Source organism: Dipodomys ordii, unplaced genomic scaffold (genome assembly GCF_000151885.1).
Source record: "Dipodomys ordii isolate 6190 unplaced genomic scaffold, Dord_2.0 Scaffold20, whole genome shotgun sequence".
Taxonomy (NCBI): domain Eukaryota; kingdom Metazoa; phylum Chordata; class Mammalia; order Rodentia; family Heteromyidae; genus Dipodomys; species Dipodomys ordii.
In genome coordinates, this window is record NW_012267236.1 from 13,609,017 (window position 1) to 13,631,847 (window position 22,831).

Genomic DNA, 22,831 nt, shown 5'->3' on the forward strand with positions numbered 1-22,831 from the left:
GTGCACACACACACACACACACCCAGGGTGCACACACACACACACACACACACACACACACACACCCAGGGTGAGAAACACTTGAGTAAAGACAATTGGCTTCTATGTGGAGACAAGCTGCAGCAATTTAGAAACATTTAGGAGGAACATGTTAAAGGAAAATACAGAGAGATTATGATCCACCTTTCTGTAGAAAACACAAAAGGAAAAGCCAAGGGGCAACCTAGGTAAATCAATATCTAGAAGAACTGAGAAAAGTAAACTGTGTGTTTAATAGAAAAATGGATTACTTAGCATGACAACAATTTGGAAACAAAATTTTCCATCTCAGTAATATGAACTTTTTAATCAGTTCTCTTTTCTCATGTTTTCTTCAAAATCTCTGAATATAAATATCCTGTTGATAGCCTGAAATTCTTAGGTAACAATTCTAATATTTTCAGAGTAGTTATCATTTCTGTGGCATGAGATGTCTAGGTAGAATATAAAGTTGGAGACAGCTTTAAATGAAGGAAGTTGGGTTTATTCTTGTTGACAATTACTGAAGTGTTGTTAGTTTCTACATACAGTCCATTCTTCCAGTTTTGTGTTTTGGTAACATTGTTCATTGTTGGGTATAAGTGGTATAGTAGTAACCACTAAATAGAGATGTTACCCTTGGATTTTTTTTTTCAGTCATGGGGCTTGAACTCAGGGCCTACATAGTATCCCTAAGGTCTTTTGCTCAAGGCTAGTATTCTACCATTTGGAGCCACAGTGCCACTTTTGGTTTTCTGGTAGTGAATTGGAGATGAGAGTCTCACGGACTTTTCCTGCCTGGGCTGGCTTTGAACTGTGATCCTCAGATCTCAGCCTCCTGAGTAGCTAGGATTTCAGGTATGCATGAGCCACTAGCATCCCACTGCCTTTGGGTTTTATAACCCAGGTTTACAACTTACTCATTGCTTACACTAAGCCTGTTCTGAAAAATAGGGACAAAAACCATCCCTACGAATATTGTTACAAGGATCACTGAGAGAGCAGTTTGAATGCCAGTAGCACAGAACCTACATAGCATTCTCACTTCCTACAGTTCACCATAACCCATTGCAGCTTCTTTTATATGCCAGTATGGTAACATGCACACTTAACCACTGTGTTTTGGTGTCCAGTTAGTCATCTTCCTTTCTACTTCACCTGTCCTCTTCCATCCCCCACCACTACCTTCGCACAGCCCATATCTTTTCATTTTCCTGTTTAAGGTTGCAGGTAACCTCTGGTCATATCTATTGCCTGTAATTTATAATCTATATGGAACAGGAAGTAGCTCAAGCTAGTGTTTATAAAACCATTAGATAGCCATATGTTTTACTTGGAAGCCAAAAACTTTAAGAGAGGCCATCAGTGTGTATAGAGTAAGAGGAACTTTTAAAACTAAGCAAAAGAAAGCTCAAAAGAGCTTGGCCCTACCATCAATTCAGGAAGCCCATTGTAAGCAGTTACAATGAAGAATTAAAAAGTAAACTCAGATGAGCATAAGGAAATTTGAGAATCTTTGCTGTTATGCTATGCTGTCTTACACCACTAATACCACTTTTTGTTAAGTTCCTAGTACATGCATGGGCACTTTGTGCCTGTAATTGCTGGGACACGATTTTCCTCTTGACACCCTAAGGTCAGTACAGAGTTCCATGTTGATTCAGCTGTAATAACTTCACATGTAAAGAAAGGGATGGAGTTTGCCAGTGTGAGGGGCTCATCAAGCTGGGCTTCTCATTAGAAATGCTTCTCTGACAAGGACATGTTAAGTTCTTCAAAACTGTTCTTGAAATGTGCTGCAGAGAGCAACAGCAAGTGCAGACGGACAGTGATGACCTTGTCCAGGTGACTTTGTGAGGGTATTTGCTGCCTTGCTTCTCTGACTAACACTAGTTTTCTCAAGACTTACCACCGTGGCATGTACTGACCACGGGAGAGGGAAGGCAAAATGGCCTCTGCAGTGCCCATAAGAAGCATGCGTTAGAACAGAGCAGCAGACCTGTAGGTGATGACCCAAGTCTGAACTTCTAGATTTCTCAATGCTAGTTCATGTTCTGTGTAAGTACTGACTCATCGTGCAGAGCAACTGCCACATGTGCCCTTGTGTGAGTAGTTTTATGGATTCCTGGTGGTTAAGTGCAGGCGGTGGTTTAGGGAGAACCTAAAGTTATCACTCACCCTATTGGTAGTTTAACTGATGCCTGCAGATCACTTGTGCTTGCAGCAGTTTATTTAGAGGGAAGCTGGAGCAGAGTGGTTGCTCCCCATGACTAGCTAGAATAGATACCATTGGTGGTGAGGTCACAGTCAGAACTGGGGAACAAGTTATTTTACAGCTATCCAAAGAGCTGAGACCAGAAGGAAGAACCAGACAATTGCTAAGCAAAAATAGTTCTTCCCCTGCTAAGAGCCAGGACAAAAAGAACTGGGGTTTTAGGGACTTTGGAATGAGCAAAATAGGAAAATGAAAGAATATATTAGGTGACAACCAGAAAAATCAGTGAAGTGATTTAGTCTATATGCCATTCAGGTTTAGTTGTTAATAGTTGACTCCCTGAGTCTCTAGCTATTGTTCACGTCAAATGTCATTGTAATAAAGATCAGTGTTTTTATAAGAGTAGTCCCACTTACTCCCTTATTCACATGATTGATTTAATGTAAAACAATCCACTGGCCGTGTATTTCCCATCCCTTCATCCCCTACACTGGTTCCCCTCTGTTCTCCCCACGTAGCCAGATTGACTCGTACAGGCACACCTGATCATGTCCCTTCATTGGGACAGTTTTTGTGGACTCCTCTGTGCCCTTCTTGGTGCACATGGAAAGTTGTCATGACCTGATCACACTCTGCCCCCCTAGGCTTGTCTCCTACCACCAGATAGTCCAGCTGTGCTCTATTCATTCTAATCTCGCAGCATCACCATGCTCTTGTATGCTTGTGGTTTCCTTAGTCTGCCCCCACAGTGTGCACCCAAGCTTGAAGATTCTACTCAGGCATCAGCTAACTGTCTGAGGACTCCATCTTGCCTGTTGCTTCCCCCAGGCATCCCTAGCCTTGTAAGTTTATTATCTGTCTCCCAGGCTGCACTACAGAGGAAGTCCTTATTTGCTAAACAAATTACTGAATAAGTGATTATTTGAGTGAGTAAGCCAATTTGGCAGATTATGGAAGCTATAAGTGGCTTTGTTTGACCACTTAGGGGCCAGAACTGGTCATGAATTTTTCTTCAGTGATGACATGTCATAAGGGTCTTAAGCTTTAGTTTTTATTTTTTGTAAAAAAATAATATATATATATATATATATACACACACACACACTACTGTGTGCCTTCTGGATATAACATTTAACTTTTGTTGCCTCTTTTAAACAGATGCAGAATATATAGCAGTTATTCAGTGACACACAACAGCCTAGTAGAGTATATGTGACATCTCTGTGGTACTTGTATCTATCTCTATAGTTCATGCAGATATAGATATGTCTCTAGTAAGGATCTCAGTAATGCCTCAAAGGAGAGTCTTGTCTCCATCCAGCCTGCACACAATCATCTGACGTATGTTTACAAAGCCTCTCCACTGAATTCAACACACTTCCCTGTTACTTGGAGCATTTTCTTAGAAACCTCACATTTTATCGGCTACATTGAAAACTCTGAATCAGTCTGATTTTTCTTTTTTTATATACATTTTTATTGTAAAAATACTGTACAGAAGGGTTACAGTTACATGAGCAAGGTAATGAGTACATTTCCTATCCAGCATTGTTACCTCCTCCTTTGTTTTTCCCCTACCTTCTCTTGATTTTTCTTTGTATTCCATCAACGAATGGGATCCATATGTCTGTGTGAAAACCATTGTTTATTATCAAATGAACCTTCATTGCCTTCACACCAGTTCACACAGCAGTCTCCCTACATGGATTTCTTTCCATCAGATCTTATAAGGAATGCACTGTAATATAATGAACGTGGACCCACAAGGCCTGCCACCTCAAGAGAGCCACACTCTGGAGGGAGCCTTGGGGTGGGCAGATGGAGCCAGACATAGATGCTGCCTTCAAAGCACTGCAGTCCACTGGTACCATCCCTGTGCCAGGAGGGAAGGCGTGGCCTAATGGGATGTTCTTGCCTTGTCTTTCAGCTTACATTCTACTATGGCACAGTGGATGGTTGGTGTCCAGTAAAATACTATGAAGACATCAAGAAAGATTTTCCAGAAGGAGATATTCGACTCTGTGAGAAAAATATACCTCACGCTTTCAACCTCGATTTCAGCCAGGAAATAGCTGTCATAGTTGCTGACTGGCTAAAGGATAATCTGTCCAAAATATAAAAACTGACGCAGAAATGAACATCTATGGGCAGTATGTGAAACAGTAGGTGTCCTATGCTTAAGATGTAAATGTTTGATTTTAATGTTTGATATTAGAAAAGGAACATGTGAGCACCACTTGGCTTAAAATCAATCAGGGAGCACACACAGTCATTTAAATGACTTCCTTTGCACAAGATAGCCAGTGGCACAATATAGTGGATTGGGGCCAGCAGGATCCTTGAAGGAAAAAGCTAAATATAGGTGGCTTTGAGCTTCCTTGCAGAATAGACTCTCCTGGAAGAAACCTTGAAATGCCTACTAGCAAATGGAAAAGAGATGAGTGGATCTGAAGTGCACAGTCTGATATGTGAAGGGCATGGGATCATGACAAGGGCATACTTCTGTTCCCATAGCAGGAAGTGGACTTGGGTTTCCTTTAAAGACAGAAGATGAAAATTAGCCCAGACTAATGGTGTATAATCCTTGTTTGACTTCATGCTTTTCCTGATTTGACCGATAGTCAAGTTTGCCAGACATTTGGCAGACATTACTCTGGTCAACTAACCAATGCTGGATCCCAACTCTGCCTCCTGCTGCAGGGCAACCAATAAGCAGGCTCCAGGCTTAGCCTTAACCCTCCATGACCCTCCTGAGCCAAGCAAGGAGGCATGGGGCTGTCCAGAATCAGACTTACATGGCCAGCCATGCAGTTGCTGTGTCTGTGATTCTTGCAGTAACGCTCAATTGAAGACCAGACACAAGCCAAGTACTTACTATCCTAGTCATTAATGCTGATGTTCTTACCTACTTCTGAAAATGTCTTAGTAACTTCCTGATAGATGTTATAAATTGCTGAGTTAGTCATGTAAATTGGTTCTCCATTTGCATTAACTTTGTTAGAAATCATTTCGCTAATGAATCCAAGTATTAGCTATTAAATTTTGTGAATTCGCCCTTCCTGGACACATTAAGTGTAGTAGAGAAGAAGCCTCTCTCTGGCTAGGGAAGGGCCAACAGTAGTGCTGCCTCCCTAAACTGACTCAATACTGAGACTTTCTGGGCCAGCAAATCCCATCAGCTGCAGTGCGCAGTGACAGTTGATGATCAGTCAGAAACATTCCATTTCCTCCCAAAGGAAAAGCTCTCATGCTTCCTCATTCCTTCCTTCCAAACCAAAAGCCCCCTGATGAACCATTCCGCCCTGGCGATATGCTGTCCCCCAGGCTTCAGCATGCTTCATGTCAAAGGAACTGGCTTCTCAGAAGGAAGAAACCACACCTGAGATCAGAAGTGCTCTTGTCCCAGGGAAAGAGTCACGAGGTACTCAGGCCACAGCTCCAGAGCTGCCTGAGTCCTTCTTGGTATCCTTATGGGAGGCCAGGGAAGCTGACATTGGAAGCTGGGACTCACGTCTGAGAGGCTTGCATACACAAGAGGCTTGATAGCATGAAACTGATGCACATAAACAAGTATTGTTCAATCTCCCACAAACAAGAGTCATATCCACTGCTGTTCTTTGACAGGTTAGTTGGCATTACTCTCTATTTCCAAGGTCTGCTTTATGAAATTGTATCTTTTGTTCCTGAGAACTGAAGAGATTCTGGCCCCTAATTCCCTTTCCTCATCTAAACACTTTATTAATTTTCAAAATAAATGTTTTATCAGTACTTAGTGTCTGGCCCAATCTCTGTGTATTGTGAGCAATTTATCTGAGTCACTGTTATTAGAAAACCCACTTTCTCACTGCTTCTTTTAAACAAGGAAGAATCAGATTTTAGAAGACCAAAATTCATTGTTTCTCATTAAGAATTACACTAAGGAAACCCAGGTGCTGATGGCTCATACCTGTAATCCTAGTTACTCAGGAGGCTGAGACCTGCATGATTGAGGGTCAAAGGCCAGCCTAGGGAGAAAAGTCTAGGAGACTCTATCTCCAGTTAACCAGCCAAACTGGAGATTTGGCTCAAGGTGTGACTCAAGTGGAGCATCCACTAGCAATGAGCAAGAAAGCCAAGCAAAGGCTTAAGGCCCTGAGTTCACGTCATGGTACCAGCAAAGACACCCACACACACACACACACACACACACGTGCGCACGCATGCACGCGCGCACATTACACTTAAGAGCTAAGTGCAATGGCTCATGCCTTTAATGCCAACTACTTGGGAGGCTGAGATCAAGCTGATCATTACTTGAGGCCAGCCCTGGCACAAAGTTAGTTGTTCAGCAAGCCAGACATAGTAGCTTGTAATTTTAATTCCAGCTATGCAGGAAGCATGGGATTTGTAGTCTGAGGCTGGCCTACACCAAAACATAGGCCCTATCTAAAAAATAACTAAGCAGAAAGGGACTGGAGGCATGGCTCAAGTGGTACAGTACTTGCCTAGTAAGTGTAAGGCCCTGAGTTCAAATCCTTTTCCTGAAAAGAAAAATTACACAGAGGACAAAACTTGATAAGATAGTAGTAGCTGAGATACCTTTTCCAGAGGAGGTCTGGCCTGTTTTCTACTCAACTGCATGGCTGTTCTTTGTCCATGATTTCTTTTCCAGAAGAGCTGTCCAAGGCTAAGTGAAAAGCATCAGTGGTAGCCTTTTTCCATGCCCACTGTGGTTCCTGGTCTGCTCTGAGCCACTGGGGCAGTCCAGAGCTAAGCTCTAGAATCCAACCCCAGGCGCTGGGGTAACTGGTATTGAAAGCTGCCAGGGCCCACCTACCAAGCCACACTACAGGACATTAAGAACAAAAACAAGCCAGATTAAAGGAGACTAAAGAAACATGACAACCTAACATGACTCCTATATGGATTACAGGTTCTTGTTAGAAAATGAATTATTAGGATAATTTTCACAGCTTGATCAGTGTTAACATTAACTGGCCTTCTGTGGGGGCGGGGTTGGGGGTGCACTCCTCATCGCTTTCCAAGTGGCTGACTGCTTCCTGGGCCCCTACGGATAGATGTGGCTAAGTGATCACCACACTGGGTGTGGCTGTGGGGCAGGGTCTGGGTCTGACCTCTCCCACCAAACTGAAGGCAACTCTAGAGCAAGGCTGCTGTCAATGGAAGTGATACCTGATGAGGCTCTAGGGGTGTCACTCAGAGCCCTGGTTGTCATAGTTCTATATAGAAAGCTCCCGGAGGCATAGAGAATAATCTCTGATAAAGACTATTCTGCACAGTCACAGGTTTCATGTGGGCTCCCAATCCAGGAAGGCTGTGATTGTGCTGTCACACAGATCACTGCCAAGGTGCCAGGCCTCACAGCTGGTGGGTGGCAGAGCTGGGATTCCAGCACAGGCCTCTACTCCAAAGCCACTCCAGAGGTCCTGCATCATGCTGCTCCTGTAGCCCTGGAGGTCACAACAAGCAAACCTAGCAAAGGCTCCAAGGGCAGCTACAGCTGTTGGTAGATGAAATAAAGAGTAGCTAATTGGTAACGATGGAGTCTTTGTAAAAGTCTGACAGTTGTAACTCACTGGATTTTGGATGTAAAGTACATCCAGCATTAGGTTGAAAAGAGGAAGCCCACGTGCTGGGAGTTTGTCAGGTCTGCGGTTCTAATCACCAAGCACCTTTGCCATGCCCAACTAGCCATCTGGTACTCCACAGAGAGATACTGGATCCAGCACCTCATCAACTCTTCTCCAACCCCCGGGAATCGTGCGCATGATCTATCTACTTCACACGCTGAACCTTGGCCCAAACTACCAAAAGCTTCTCTTCCCATAGCCGGCCCTCCCTCCCTCCTCTCAGCTTCTGCATTCTGGCCACCTTCTACTGCAGTAGAAACTGAAATGGAAATTCTCACCATCACTAAAGGAACAGTACCTTTCCTGGTTGTCTCCTCTTTGCCAGCCACCAATGCCACTTCCTGTCCTTCAAAGGAGCGTTCTAGAAGACAGACTTGTATCTCAGTCTTTTCTTTCCTTGCAATGCTTAGAAAATTGAGCAGGCCAGAAGAATATAGTACAAATTCAGGTATTTTCATTAATACCTCTCTACCCTACCTAATAGGCAAGCACTCAAGAAATGCCAATTCCTGACAGGCACTGGTGGCTCACACCTGTAATCCCAGCAACTCAGGAGGCTGGGATCTGAGGATCATGGTTTAAAGCCAGCCCAGTCAGGAAAGTTTGTGAGACTCTTATCTCCAGTTCACCACCAAAAAGCCAGAAGTGGAGCTGTGATTCAAGTGGTAGATAACCAGCCTGGATCACAAAAGCTCAGGGACAATGCCCAGGCCCTGAGTTTAAGCCCAGGGACTGGCATGAAAAGAAAAAAATTGCCAATTCTCACAATGAGTAGGAAGAGACATTTTAGGACATCTTCACCTTCAAATTGTGTATATATGTCCATGAAAGTGTTGGACACGGACACTTTTGTCTCGTATTTCTCCATCAGAGTTATGTACAACTATATCTCATAGATTCAAGGACATCAACTGTTTGTTTCCTGGCACCCAAGAACTGCAAGAAAACAGGCCATGATACCACCTGGCCCGTTGGTCTCGTCTGGTATGCCTGCAACTTCCATGCTTCTGTGATTAGAAGAGCCCTGGAGTTTGGCAACTGCTAAATACATGGCTTACTTGTTGAGAACTACTAACCCCAACACAGCCTCCCAAGTGGGAATTACAGCAACAATACGCAGGACTGCTTGGGGATACTCGCATTTGGTGTTGCATTCCTCAAATGTTCTGGCAAATGGGGTCTGTGCTGACCTCTCTGCATTGAGGTGGATTTGCTTTCTGAGTAAGTCTATGGGAAAATTCCTCTCCTTGGGATGGGAATGTGACCCCATGACTGGGCTTCCATTACAGCCAGGGGGAGGGGGGGGTGCACCTGCAGGGTCTCCCTCCCTCCAAGAGGGACTAGCTCCCCCTTCCTGCAAATCCACCCTTCTCAGGATCTCCAGAACATCTGGGCTTTCTTCTACTGGCCACTGCTGAAGGGCCACGCACCTGCAGGTCATTAGGACAGGCAGACGCCCACAGGCAGCCCCAAGGTTGATGCCTGAGCACTGGCAACACATCCCAATAGACAAGTTTCTCCCTAGATCGCTGCTCCTTCCAAGCTCATGAGTACAGGTTCCTGAGGCACAGAAGCTGTATGCATCCATGCCCCTGTGCTATCCCACCCCCAATGGACTGGTACTTAGTCCTGCTTGGAAATGAACAGCGTCACATAAAGACCATGGCAGCTCAGGGAGGGAGCAGGCCAATCAGTGGTAGCTACCTCTCAGCATCAGTCACTATAAACTTGCTCTCACTGGTGTGTGGGAAGTTAAATACTTTTTTTGGGGGGGGGGTCAGTTGTGGGGCTTAAACTCAAGGCCTGGCACTGTCCCTGAGCTCTTTTGCTCAGGTCTAGTGCTCTACCACTTTGAGCCACAGCTCTGCTTCCACTTTTTGAGTGGTTAATTGGAAGTAGGGTCTCATGGGGACTTTCTGCCTGTGAGGGCTTCGAACTGTGATCCCCACATCACCAAAGCCACCAGTGCCCAGCGATACAATTTTAAACACCATCCCTGATACAACTTTCTTCCTGGAGCCACTGATGTATAAAGGCTCTGCACAGAATGCTGAGGCCATGTGAGACTGCTCAACAGGAACATGATGAATCTGCCTAGGGTTGTTGTAAACGAAGCTTGACAAGACTTTCCATTTTTCTATGGTATGTTACAGGGCCTGCTAATCACTTGGACCTGCAAATGAGTTCATTAAAAAGAGGAAGGTGCACCTGTAATCCTAGATACTCAGGAGGCAGAGATCTGAGGATTATGGTCCAAAGCCATCCTGGACAGGAAAGTCCATGACCCTCTTCTCTCCAGTTAACCACCAGAAAATGGGAAGTGGAGCTGTGGCTAAAAGTGGTAGAGTGCTGGCCTTGAACAAAAGAGTTCAGGGACAGCACTCAGGCCCTGAGTTTAAGCCCCATGACTGACCAAAAAAAAAAAAAAAAAAAGGTAGTTTGATTTGTTTGGTTGGTCTTTTCTTTTTCAATAAAAAAGAATTCTCCCATAAATAAATAAATAAGAATTCTTCCTTAAGAGTGATGAAGCTAAGGAGCAGAAAGAGAATAGGCTTATCTGTCAGCAGAGGGGCGCTCACATGAGCAACCGCAGGCCCCTGCATTAACTACAGTCAGAATACACCCATGCTGCCACCTAAGGTGGATCCCAAAAGAGGAGGCCCTGGTAGCCAGTCCTTAGTGAAGCAAGGCCCTGGCTGCTTCCCACCACTGCAGCTCCTCCACAAAACCACCTCCCAGCCTGTGTGAGGAACACACATGAAATAAGCTTCTCCTTCATCTGCAGAGAAGTTAGGTCTAACCCTGGGGCAGATGCTGTTGGAGAAAGATAAGTCTAGCGTTCTTGTCACCAAGCACATGGGCTCTTTGACCTTGTCTAGTAGAGACTGAGCAAAATGGCTTGTCAAACTTGCTGTAAGGCTCAGGTGATTTCTCTGAAAAGTGCCAGGGTCTTGCAGAAGAAGCTACTCCCATGGGACTAGAGGCCTCATGAATTCAGAGGCCTGGCTATATGGCCTGTGCTGGGGGGAGAGGGGGAACGACTCACATTTTCTGCAGTGCGCTAGGTTTACAGCAGCCTCCGGTGTATACAGACCCCAAACCTTTCCACTCCACTGTGTTTGGAATGAATGGTCCCCCTTTACAATTATAATGATCATTTCCCCAAAGTCAGAATACTTTCCACTGCATTTTGGCCTCTTCTCCAGAGTTCAAGCCTGATTCTTCTCCTTCCTGTGCAGTGACCTCATGCAGTGTGGGCTATGCACAGTGTCCCCTGTGGTTTTACAGTGTTCACAGGAACCCAGGGTGCCTGCGGCCCTCCCCCCACACACACACTCCACACCTGAGACCCTGTGTTTCAGAGGGCAGTGGTCAGCATAAAGATCAGCAGGATCCCACCTGCAGTCATGCTATCTGTTTTCTGTTATAGAAAAGGATTAGATCAGCACAATCTAAACAAAATCCAAATCTTAATCTTTAAACATCAGTCATAAGCAGTTTTATGAATAAAATATTTAATCAACTGATCTGTACAAAATATTCAAATGGTTAATGACAAGTATACAAGCATATTTAGCAAATATATACTGCTATGTAATAATCAAGAAAAATAGAGTTTGGTGTTTTACAAGTCATTTACATTTCAATATATACAATCTATTTAAATGTGAGAATATATACCCATGTGGATTTTTACCTCTTCTTGAAAGGTTCTCTGCTGGCTGGCCTGGCCACTAATACCATCTCACAGTGCCAGCCAGGGCTGCCCAACTAGTCAGGCTGGGCAGCAGGAGACGGTCAATCTGCAACCTGAAAGCCCCAGAGTTCTGCTCAGCCCAAACCAGAGCTGGCAGATTGCCTGCAAGGAGATTTCAGTTTGAGCCAAATGAGTTTGTAAAACTTTTCCCACATCCCCCGACCTTCTTACTCCCAAGCCAAGCTAAGAAACAGTGGGTGTTGTTGCAAAATGAAAGAGACTTCCTCTGAAAATAATTAATTTTGTTCTTAGTGGCTGAGGGAATGGCGTGTAATGGAGCCTTGATGGCATTACCATCACTGGGTTTTGCCATTTCCTTAAGACCAAGGTTTGAGAATCAGATTAAATTTGCTTTTTAAGCTGCGAGCCACTCACCATGAACTAACTGCATTCTGCCCACCCACGGCCTATTTAACCAGCGTCCCTCTGAAGGCAGGTGCAGGAGTTCAGCAGCAATCTTCACAGCAAAAGGATTTGCCTCTTCATTTATACACACAACAAGACAAAAATCCTAAACTTCTCAGAGCCCCTATTTTCATTAGCTAAAAGGACAAGTTGTAGACAGCACATTAATCCTTACTTTTTAATGGATTAACTGACTTTTCATTTGAAGTAGAAACTTCCAGCTAAGAGACCTAATGTGATGAAATTCTAATTCTTTGTAAAAAGGAAACATAAAAGGTGTTGGCCCCATGGTATAAGTGAAATGCAAAAATAAAATCACACTAAAGATGCTCATGTTTAATCTGTAATTTATCCGAAGTAGAGAAGGCCAGAGACATTCTGCTCCAGAGTTTCTGCTCCTAGCCTGGAACACCTGCCTATTTCCCAGCCAGGAGACACATTTCATCCTGAGTTTTCTTTCTCACCAAACTGGATCATCATTTGCTAAACAAGAATGCTGACTTGTTCTGGCTCAGCAGTGAAGTTGCAGTGAAACATGCAGCATGTGGAGGGCCTGCTCCTCAAGCCAGCCCACTTCCCTCAAGCCTAGGTGAAGTCCCCCCCAGTCCCAAGGCTAGGAGACACACACACACACACACACACACACATCTGTGGCAAGAAAAGGCCCTCAACCCACCTTATCACTGTATTTCAGATTTGTCTCACAGAGAACCCCAGGCCAGGACCCTTGTGAGTAGAATAGGCAGGGCCAGGCTCAGGGAAGGGGGACCCCTGGGGTTCTCCTCAAATAGGGACAGGTTGTGCACAGTTAGAAGCCCAGAGTGTCAGGGAAACGTGTACACTGCTAATGAACCTTTGCAAACTTATCATTCAGCAGGACTCTGAGACTGAGCTTAATGTTAGGCTACTCTCTCTACCCCTGGAGAGCCAACCATGGTTCTAGAGATCCCAGATTCAAAACAAGGCATCTCTAGACATGGAAATGATAGTGTGGATGCCACCCATGGTCAGATGAAGCAATGGAGACAAGACTGAAGAAAAAAAAAAAAAAAGCCCCTTGCCTGACCTAACACATCTCCAGCCTTCACTGTGCTTCTGTTTGCTAAAATAAAAAGGGAGTGGGGGTGATAAAACACAAATGCAAAAACAAAACAGCTGGCATCATCGTAAAAGTCTGTTCCACCTCGCCAGCAGGTGCCTAGGTTTGGTCTCAGCTTTTCCTTGCTTTTCTAGACCTTATTTCCGTGTCCCTTGAAATGGGATGACAAGTTCCCGCACTACTACTTCTCTCAGGGCACCCTCTGAATGAAGCTTCCAGCCCAGCAGAGGGAAGTTCACCTGACAAGAGTGAACTGTGCCGTTCACGCCGGCACACCAAGCCGTCCCGCCAACAAACACCTGCCTGTGCACAAACAGGAAATCCCTGTGGACACCACAGCCTTCTTGCCATTCAGGGAGATGCGTGTGAGAGAAACCAGTCCTGGCCCTGTCACATACACACACACACACACACACACACCCCTCGCACAGATGCTGGAGGCCTGCAAGATCTAGAAAGGATGGAGTGGGGGAAGGGAGATAAAGTTGAGATTTTTCAGCCCACCGCAGGCAGGCTTCAAAATACAGACTGAATTTTCTGTGACCTCCCAACTCCCCAACCCCTTCCTGCTTGTTCTGCAGTAATTGTTGCTGCTGATGCTGCCACTGCCACCGTCATAAAGAACCAGCTCCAACTCAGCCTGGCTGAAGTCTGGTGCTAAGTTCAGGCCAGCTGTAGACACAGTACAGCCTCCCCTCCACCCCCACACCCACCCCACCACTACCCCCTGCGCATGGATGGGAGAAGGAAGCATACATACATCACAACAAAGAGTGCCTGCCCTGTTACACTCACTGACTTACAATGCCAACTTCCAGCCTTGTACCAGCAGCCTGCTCTGAGCAGGTGATACCCCAGGATAGCCCTCCAAAAAAAAAACTGAAAATAAATTTAAAAAGACGACCCTCACCAGAAAGTCCTTCAGAGTTCTCTGTGCACTTCTGAGCTCTGGCCCAGACTGAAGACCTAGCGACAGGCCTGTCTGCCTTGCCATGCTTGTCTCATTCCCAGCTTCTGGGAACAGGTCCACCTGGGCTGTCCTCAGGCCTCAGCCTTCCCTGCCCTCTGCTGCCCTCCACAGAGGAACGATGGCAGTCACCAATCTCAAGCTACTTACTCACCCAGTGTGAGCACAGGAGCATCAGGAGCTAGGTAAGCAGTGCTCACCTAAGCTAGGGAACATGAGACAGCTCCTACTTTGGAAAAGCCAACTCCCATCCCCTCGCCCCCATTCCCCCAGCCCCAGGTCCTGGCCTCCTCCACCCCAGCCTCATACCAGGGGGAAATGGAAGCTACACAGGTAAAGCATCAGCAGAGGCTGGAGTTAAGATGGACACCCCACACACACACATATATATGCATGCATGGGCACACATGCCACAAGTGTACAACTGACCAGATGCAGCTGTGACTGGTTCCAAGGAGGCCCTTTTGCTCAGAACAGTCTCATTTGCTCTGCTGTGCACTGGAATAAGCTGAGTGAGCTTCCTGTAGTCGCATCCTAGGACTCAGGGGCTGGAAAGGGCTTCACTTTTGTTTGTTTTTGCTTGAACTCACTTGGACGCTGTCCTTGAACTTTTGTGGCTTGTGCTCCATCACTTGAGCCAAAGCTCCACTTGGGGGGGCTAGGGATAGTTATTTGGAGATAATAATCTCACCAACTTTCCTGCCAGCCCAGGCTTCCAACCTCAATTCTCAGCTCTCACCCCCCTGAGTAGCTAGGATTACAGGTTCCCAGCTCAGAGGGCCTCATTTTAAAGACAAGTCCCCTCCAGCAGGGAGGCTGTCATGACCAATTTGCCTCTGGGCTGGGGTAGGGGGAGAGACCCACCTTGGAACCTCCCCTGAGTGACTTCCCTCCGGGCAGGTGCAGGCCACCCAGTAGGTGGAGCAGTGTGGTTGACTCTGGTATACTGAAGACCACAGTAGGTATGACTATTGCCACTCAGACATGCCAGCCTCCACAGGGACCTAGCAACTCCCCACCTCCCCGCAAAAGCATGGTATCTGTCAAGTTTGGTCATCTGCTTGTTCTCTTCCCTTCCCACCCCTGGCCTTCATGAAGGGCAAATGCAAGCCCTTCACTCTGTTTCCTACCTGCTGCTGATCCTTCTCTCAGCCCACTGGGGGAGGGGGTTCAGCTGCCCTGGCCGGGGGGGGGGGAGGGGGAAGGGGGTGTCTCCCTGTCCTGTCCCTTTTACTGCATTTCTGAAGGCCACGCAAATCAAGGATGTGCTTGTACAAGAGCTCTTGTACAAAAGCTGCTCACAGAAAGAATGCAGTTCTGTTCCTTATTCTGAGCACAGCAGCAGTCCACAGCCCCAGTGGCACCCTGTGTGAATGGGTGAGCTTGCTGACAACGGAGGATCTATATCAGCTCCTCACCCCCCACCTCAGGAGTCACACCTTGTCCCCTGCCAACGCCTGGAGCACAGTCAGGGAAAGCCAGGCATGTGTGCTTCTCTTCCCCGGGCACTGGAGCACTCAACTGCCAAACGAGTATGTACCAAAGGAGCACAGTTAGCTCCAGCCTGACACACCAAGCAAGCCTGCTACCCTCACTGGAAGACCCAGCCCAGCTGCTTGAAAAGCCAGAATTCTGTGAGGCCAGCCTTTGGGAATCCTAGAAATTCCCGTCCACCAATGTAGGGAGGCCGGGGAGGGTCTCCTTTAATACAGAAGTTCTGGCTTCAAGCAACAGCCACAATAACAACAACATCATCTTGATGTTTGGCAGCAGCAGCAGCAGCAGCAGCCCTTCTCCCTGAGCAGGGTTGTCCCACCCCCAGACTCAGGATAGAGTGCTGTGATCTCGTGTGGTAGTGCCTAATTCTAATAGGAAATTTCCTTCAGCCAGGAGGTGGCGTCACCCACAATCCTGACACCTTTGAACCTTGTTCCACACTCCCATCAGTGGTACAAATGAGTGTGCTGCTTATCCCAGCCCATTCCTATCACCTAAAAGATGGGCAGACCGTGCAGGGTGCTCCCTACTGTGCTGATAGAGGCTTATTAGCAAAACCAGTCTAAACACAGTCTAGCAACAGAAACCTGACAACCCTATGTCAAAAATGAACCTTTTCACAGGGAAACACATGCTATTATACAGTGGATGAACAGAGGTCTAGGCACAGCTGGAATAGGGCATCTACTGCAGTCCCTGGAGGGTCCAGGAAGGCCCAGGAAAAACGAGGAACCATTCCTTCTATTCAATAAACAGCAGAGGAGGCCTCAGGGGCAGTGGAAAGAAACCATTCTGTTGAAGAGGACAATGACCCTTCCTCTCTCACAAGGTATGGCTTAGAAAGATTGAGAGCGATGCTGACTGCTATGCTATCCACAGCACAGCTTTTTACAAGGAAGCAGCAGAAAATAAGAAAGAAAAAAGGACATTTTTTTCTTACTATAAAAAGCTCCAGCTAAATCAAAAACATTTCTTCATCCAGGAGTTGTTTTTTTTTCTCCTAATAACAAAAAAGTATCAAAATGCTTGCTTCAGTTCAAAGAGAGAAAATACCCTAAAATTTCCTCAAAATAATAAACTGTGACTTCTCATTAACTTACTTTCTAAATCTTCTAATTCAACAGCATTTAACTAGTATCTTAATTTTTTTTCTATTATGATGGGCATCAGCTCAATCAATATTAACATCATCACTTAGAAGAGGGAGTCCCTGGCAAAATCCAGAAATCTGGGCACCATCTTGACCAAGCACTAAAAAGTGATGGATTGTTTTGTGTTTTTGTTTTTGTTGGTTTTTTTTTTAACCAGAGCAGCCATTATGGGAATTTTTTTAAGCTTAGGAGACTCAAATTGTTCTGATTATTTATAGTTACTCATATAGCAATGGCATATACATTTACATTATAAATGGGGAACATCTTAATGTTAAGAATAATTTATACACAGATTTTTTTACCCCCTTTAGGAGAATTTCAAAAAATTTAAAGGACTCAGGTAGAACCCCGAAAGAAAGTAGCCTTGTCTTTCCTGTCTCTCAAGAATGTAAAGTGTAACGAGAAAGAATTAAGGTAAATATAAATTGCCCTGGACCTTGACATCCAAGCCAAGGACAGAACCAGTGGATCTCCAGGACAATAAAGGGGAAAGCTCCAGCTTTAAACAACAGCACCCAGGAGAACTGTGGGCTTGGGGAGGGTTTTTTGTTTTGTTTTGTTTTTCTTTAAGAAACTGTGAACAGGTGGGGTCCAACTGACTTCTCTTTCTCTTCCAGCCATCAGCAGAAATGCCACAAGGAACGGTGGCATCAGCAAAGCAAACGAAGGCTGGCATGCTGGAGCTCACTTTTAGAAAATCTTGCCACGGATAAGACTCTTGGGAACAAACGTCAGAAACTGAGAGACAGGTTTGCAACCAGCTCTACCCACACAAGGCCCTGCTCTTCAGAAAGGACCCACAGCAGCCAAACTGAGAGCCAGGAGAAAGAGAGGGTGTGGGAGGAGGGTCAGCCTTCCTCCTGCTCTTAAGGTCTGGACTGTGAATTGAAGTCTGACCAAGTGTGGTGTGGGGTGAAGCACTGCTGTGTGTACCTTCACTTCCCAGTACTGTCACACTGCCAATAAAACGACAGCAACAACTGAGTGCTGCAAGCACATAAAGGCCAAGGCAGATTGTAAAGCTAAGCACAAGCATATGTTGGGGGCGCTGGAGCTGAGCTACCTGGCAGAGAAACCCTGCCGCTGGAGCTGGCCTGGATACACTGGAGCCCCATGCCCTGATGGCTGCCCAGCTTCTTAGGAACCCCTTGGCAGTCAGTAGGGACCACGAGTTCCTCCCCCGCCCCAGGAACCCCCTTCCCACCCCACCCCCTTGCCCCTGGCCCTCACTTCCTTGCCTGCCCTCAGGACACTGCCACAGCCTCTCTCAGAGCAACTGGGGAAGGGGAGAGGGCTCCTGGCAGATGTCACCCGCCCCCAAGGTCACATCAGCTCTGACAGCGTTAAAGCTCTCCTTCATTTCACTCCCCTCGCCTGCCCCATAAAACAACAACAACAACAACACACTTTACCACGTGTCGGATCCCTCCAAATTGGGCCTGATCAAACGGGGCGGTGCTGACCTTTGCGGAGATCTGGGGAGCTCCGCGAGGCATTCTTGCAGAAAGCAAACATCCTGTTGGAAACCGCGGCAATGGCTGCGTTTTACGTGGTACGAGTTAGGGGAGAAAGAGCCGGGCAAGTCAACCCTGCAGGGGGTCCCAGGGGGGCCCCGCGTCGGGGATGCAGCCACCCCGCCAGCCACCAGGCAAAGGGGGAGGGGTGAAATAAAACGTACTTGAGTGCGTGCCACCTAACTGGTGCCCCTGATCCGAACCCGTTTCTACCCGATTTCGTCCAGAGCTACCTGCCGCCCTCACCACGAACATCCTCCTCTCCCCTTCCCCGCCCCCAACCGGCTGCGATGGTGACTGGGGGGAGGGGGATGGGGCAGCCCATCTCTTTCCCTAAGGGCTTTCAGATGCTGCTGTCCAACTGCACGGGTGATGGTGTGCGTGAGTGAACGAGTGTATGCGTGTGAGTGTGAACCGTGCTCATGCGCAGGCGCGGGGCCAGAGTCGGACGCGCACCCTCGCCGGCTGACCGACCCCCGAGCCGCTCTCCTCCGGCTCCAGTCCGTCCTCGGGCCCCCGCCGCCCGCTCCCCAGGCCGCGCGCTACCTGCAGCCGCAGGCCTCCACCACCATGTCCTCGTACTGCTTGTAGACCACGTTGTTGGCCGCGTCGATGTAGAGGATGCTGATGGGGCTGAGGCGCGCGGGCACGCAGCAGGACGCGGGCGCGGCGTCGGGCGCCATGGAGTTGAGCAGGGTCTGTATGATGGCGTGGTTGGTGGGCTCCAGATGCGAACGCAGCGGGAAGTCGCAGACGCCCTCGCAGTGGTACGCCTCGTAGTCCAGCGGCGCGATGATCCAGTCGTCCCAGCCCAGCTCCTTGAAATCCACGTGCAGCGGCTTTCGGCTGCAGCGGCTCCGGCCCCTGCGCCCGCCACCGCTGCCCGGGGCGGCTCGGGTCCCGGCCGTCCGCCGCCGCCTGCGACCTCCGAGGAATGACTTGGGCGCTCCAGGGCCGTCGGGGCCCGGGTCGGGAGGCGGTTCGACGGCGAGGGTTTCCCGCAGCGCGCGGGCTTGGGCGCGGATCTCCCGGAACAGACTCTCCTTTCCGGTGCGTGCGGGAGGAGACGACAAGCAGCGCGCGCTCTTCCGCCGCCGCGTCGCCGCCGGCCCGCAGCCGAAGCCCAGCATTCCGCAGGGGCCGCGGGCTCCTCTCCGGGCCGACCTCCGCGCGAAGCAAAAGGCAGAACGACCGGTTGGCGCGCGGCTCCTGCCGGTGGCTCCGCACGGCGTCCGCCACGTCGAACACCTCCCAGCGCGCGCTGCCCAGGGGCTCGGCGGCCTGCGAGCGCAGCAGGCGCGGCGGGCGGGCGGCCCCCGGGCACGTGGACAGCAGCAGCAGCGGCGGCGGCGGCGGCGGGGGAGTCGCCCGGCCCAAGCCAGGCTCGCGGCGCAGCACCCGCAGCTCAGCGCCCACCACCTCGTCGCCCTCGGGAAGGCTGGACACGTCAAACAGGAAACGCTGGCCGTTCTCCGCCGTCGATCCGTCTGCCAGAGGTGAACAGAGACACAGGTAGAAAAGAAAGAGAACGAAGGCTGTACTCCCCTTTCTCCATGCCCCCCCCCAACAGCACTCAGCTCAGCCGTCCTGGAAGCAGGGTAAGGCCTGGGGACTCCAGCATTTGCCCCCTCCCCCGTATTGGGGGCGCAATCACGATGCTGCCATCCTAGCCCCAGAGCAACCACAGACACCCTCACATCGGGGCTGGGAGCGCGCCACTGCGTCCCAGACCAAGTCAGCTCCGTCCCCCGTTCCAGAGGCCTGGGCTTTGGGTAACAAGATCGGATGGGTGCCGGACTTCAGGCAGGGGTGACGCCCCCCGCAGTGTAGCCACTGCTCCTGGCCGCCCTGCCTGCCGAGGTAGGGGGAAGCTGCTGCGGGTCGGTGCGGAGCGCCAACGAGAATGTCTTATCCCCAGAAAACACTTTCCTCTTCTGCTTCCTCTCTTCCCCAAACCCAGCCCGGACATCCCCTCCCCCAGGGTCCCCCGTGCAAACTCGGCCTGCCAGTCGTCGCAAAGTCGGACAAGGCAGAAAGGCGGCATCGTTTAGCCAACGGAGAACTGAGGCCCAGAGCTTGCCCAAAGTCTCAGCCTGGCCCCTCTCGGCGCCCCCCTAGCCTGGAAAGGACGGGGAGGGGTTGGGGAGGGGGGAGGCGAAAGAACTCGAGATTGGAGACAGCGGAACGGGTTTGCTGCCCGCGGGAAGTCTAGCTTCCACCAGAGCGCGGGAGTCTTTCGAGCCTGTTCACTCTGTGGCGACTAATCTCGGGCTTGGGATTTTATTTCTGGTCGTGAGCACTTTTTTTTTTCTTTAGGGGATCAAGGGGGGGGGTAAATTCCACCAAGCAGTAGATAAGGAGCTCCCTTTGAAGGGGGTCATATGGTTTCGTTTTGCCCCAAACTCGGGAGAGAGACTGCAACCTTCCCCCAACCCCTCATCAGAGACTCAGCTCAGCTCACCAACGGTGGACTCCGGGCCCTGATGTCTGTCGGGGTGTTGTCTTCATCTTTCTCTCTGAACTTGCCCCTGAAGCCCTCCACCTCCTCCTGCTCAGGGCCCTGATTCTTACCCTTGGAAGAAAGAAGCAAGGCCTCTCAGGCCTTACCAGTCAAGCAGAGCTCTCCCAGGAAAGGGTTTCGCTGGGTCTCTGACAGTGGGGAATACAGCTAACCCTAAGAAAGTCTGGTGTCTGCAAGTGTAGGGTCCCGCGCAGGTCCTCATGCAGGGGTGGCCTTTGCTGGCCCTGCATGTCAGGCCTGGGCTTCCTATGTATATCCAGTCCTCTAGAGCAGGGGACATATCTGGACCTCAGAGAATACTTGGTCATTCTAACAGACTCATGGAGCTATGTTAGCTTAGGTTTCCCACGTACTCCGAATAAAGGAGTGTGCGCATAGGTGTGCTGCAGGGGTGGTTGCCCACCTCGCAGAGGCCTCTCTCTGCCTGCTTTCCCCAGACTGGGATCCCAGGTGTCCAGACCTCCGGTCCAAGCCTCAGACCCACAGCCTTTACTTTCCAGCCCCAATTCTTTTTTTTTTTTCTTCCTCTCTTAACTTTCCATGCCGGACAGAATTAAAGCCAAAATTACTTGCATTTCCGCCTGAAATTAGTTAAATTTTCTCTATCTGTCTGCTTTAATGACTTCAATGGAGATTAATAAAATCCAGATGACACGCAGAAACACCACATGGCCTCACCCACGTCCTACCTTTTTGGAGGGCCCTGAAGAGGGTAAGGTGGGGTGCCAGGGCCGCGGGCATTCTTCCTGCACAGACTCCAGGGAGGCCTCCCCTCCCCAGGCAACCGAAAGTCCAGGACCTCTGGCTCTCCATATCCATGGAAAGATCTATACCCACTCACTCGTCAAACACGCAAACCACTACAACCCGGATACGGCCTGCCAAGAAGGGCCCTCGTACTGAGAGCCACCACCTTCCCTAGCCATTGGCGTTAGCCTGATACCTGCCTCTAGCCGGTGCTCCCCTGGACTCTCTCCAATGTGTGCACCCCCCTCCCGTGGCCACCGCCATCACTGTGTACGATCCCTCGTGGTAGAAACTCCAAAACCCCCACTCCTGTCCTGCTTTCTTCTCAGAGGGGTCTGGGCCCCGGGGCCATTCCAGACCCCTTCTTCCAAGAAGCAGATCTGTGCTCAGCCTGCCTGCTCGTGGAGCGGACCTGCCAGCCCGCCGAGGCATCCGCTCAGCGCTCTTGGGCCCTGGGGCCAGGCCCCGCTAGCCGCTGCCACCCGCGGCCACAGTCCCAGGCGCACGGGGCTCCAGCGCGTTGGTTTGGGCGGTGAATTTTCCTCTCTAACACCTAAGGTTGGACTCGTGAGACTGAGGCCCAGAACGGAATGGATCCTGGGCGACCTCAGTCCAGGCTCGGACGGGATGGGGTGGGCGCAGAAGAGGCGTAAAGTACCTTGGGTCGCCTGGTCGGTGAAGCCGGTGATGGTGTCCGCACGGGCCCGGCCCGAGGTGGAGGCTACCCCGGCCGGAGCGTTCCCGGCCAGGCTCCGATAGAGCGACATCATGAAGTGGTGCGGCACCACCGAGCCGTTCCTGAAGGCAGAGCCGGAGGCGCGGCGCCCAGCGCGGACCCCGGGAGCCGCCGCGAGGGCCTGGCCCGCAAGGATGCCCGCGGCCGGGGCGAGGGTCCGCGCGCCGCGGCCGGCGCCGCCGCCGCCCCCCGGGCTCCGGGCCGGCCCAGCCCCCGCCGCCCGCAACACCGCGGCAGCTTCCAGTCCGTCGCGGGGGCGGCAGGCGCTCAGCAGCCAGAGACACAGCGCGGCGGCGGCGCTCAGGTCCATGAGCTCCGTGGGCCCGGCCGGCCGGGCGGGCGACTGGGGCTCCGTGGCTCCGGGAAGTCCCCCGGCGCCTTTTGAACATAGTGTTTAATAATGGGGGAAGTGTGCGCGGCCAGCCGCGGCCCCCCTCCTCTCCCACCCCACCCCCGCCAGCGCCCGGACCAGCGCCCCCTGCCGAACGCTCTACTGGCGGCGCTGCGCCCCCCACCCCAGCCGAGGGTGGAGTCCCCCCCCTCACACACAGCCCGCGCCCCCGACCCCGCA

The 22,831-nt window shown here is 49.9% G+C and overlaps 2 protein-coding genes across 5 annotated transcripts in view; one reads left to right on the forward strand and one right to left on the reverse strand.

Moving 5' to 3' along the window:
- The window catches only part of Ldah (lipid droplet associated hydrolase), a 90,683-nt gene extending 84,682 nt beyond the window's left edge, over window positions 1-6,001 (forward strand). For all 4 annotated transcript variants that reach the window (XM_013013746.1, XM_013013745.1, XM_013013744.1 and 1 more), the window contains exon 7: window positions 4,161-6,001. In XM_013013746.1, coding sequence (XP_012869200.1) covers window positions 4,161-4,352 — 192 coding nt within the window. In that variant the 3' untranslated portion in view covers window positions 4,353-6,001. The remainder of the gene's footprint in view (window positions 1-4,160) is intronic.
- Window positions 6,002-18,798: 12,797 nt separating this feature from the next.
- On the reverse strand, window positions 18,799-22,570 carry Gdf7 (growth differentiation factor 7). Its single transcript, XM_013013630.1, is given in 3 exon segments — window positions 18,799-19,302; window positions 19,304-19,743; window positions 22,183-22,570. Coding segments are annotated over 3 exon segments (1,332 nt in total).
- Window positions 22,571-22,831: the final 261 nt, after the last annotated feature.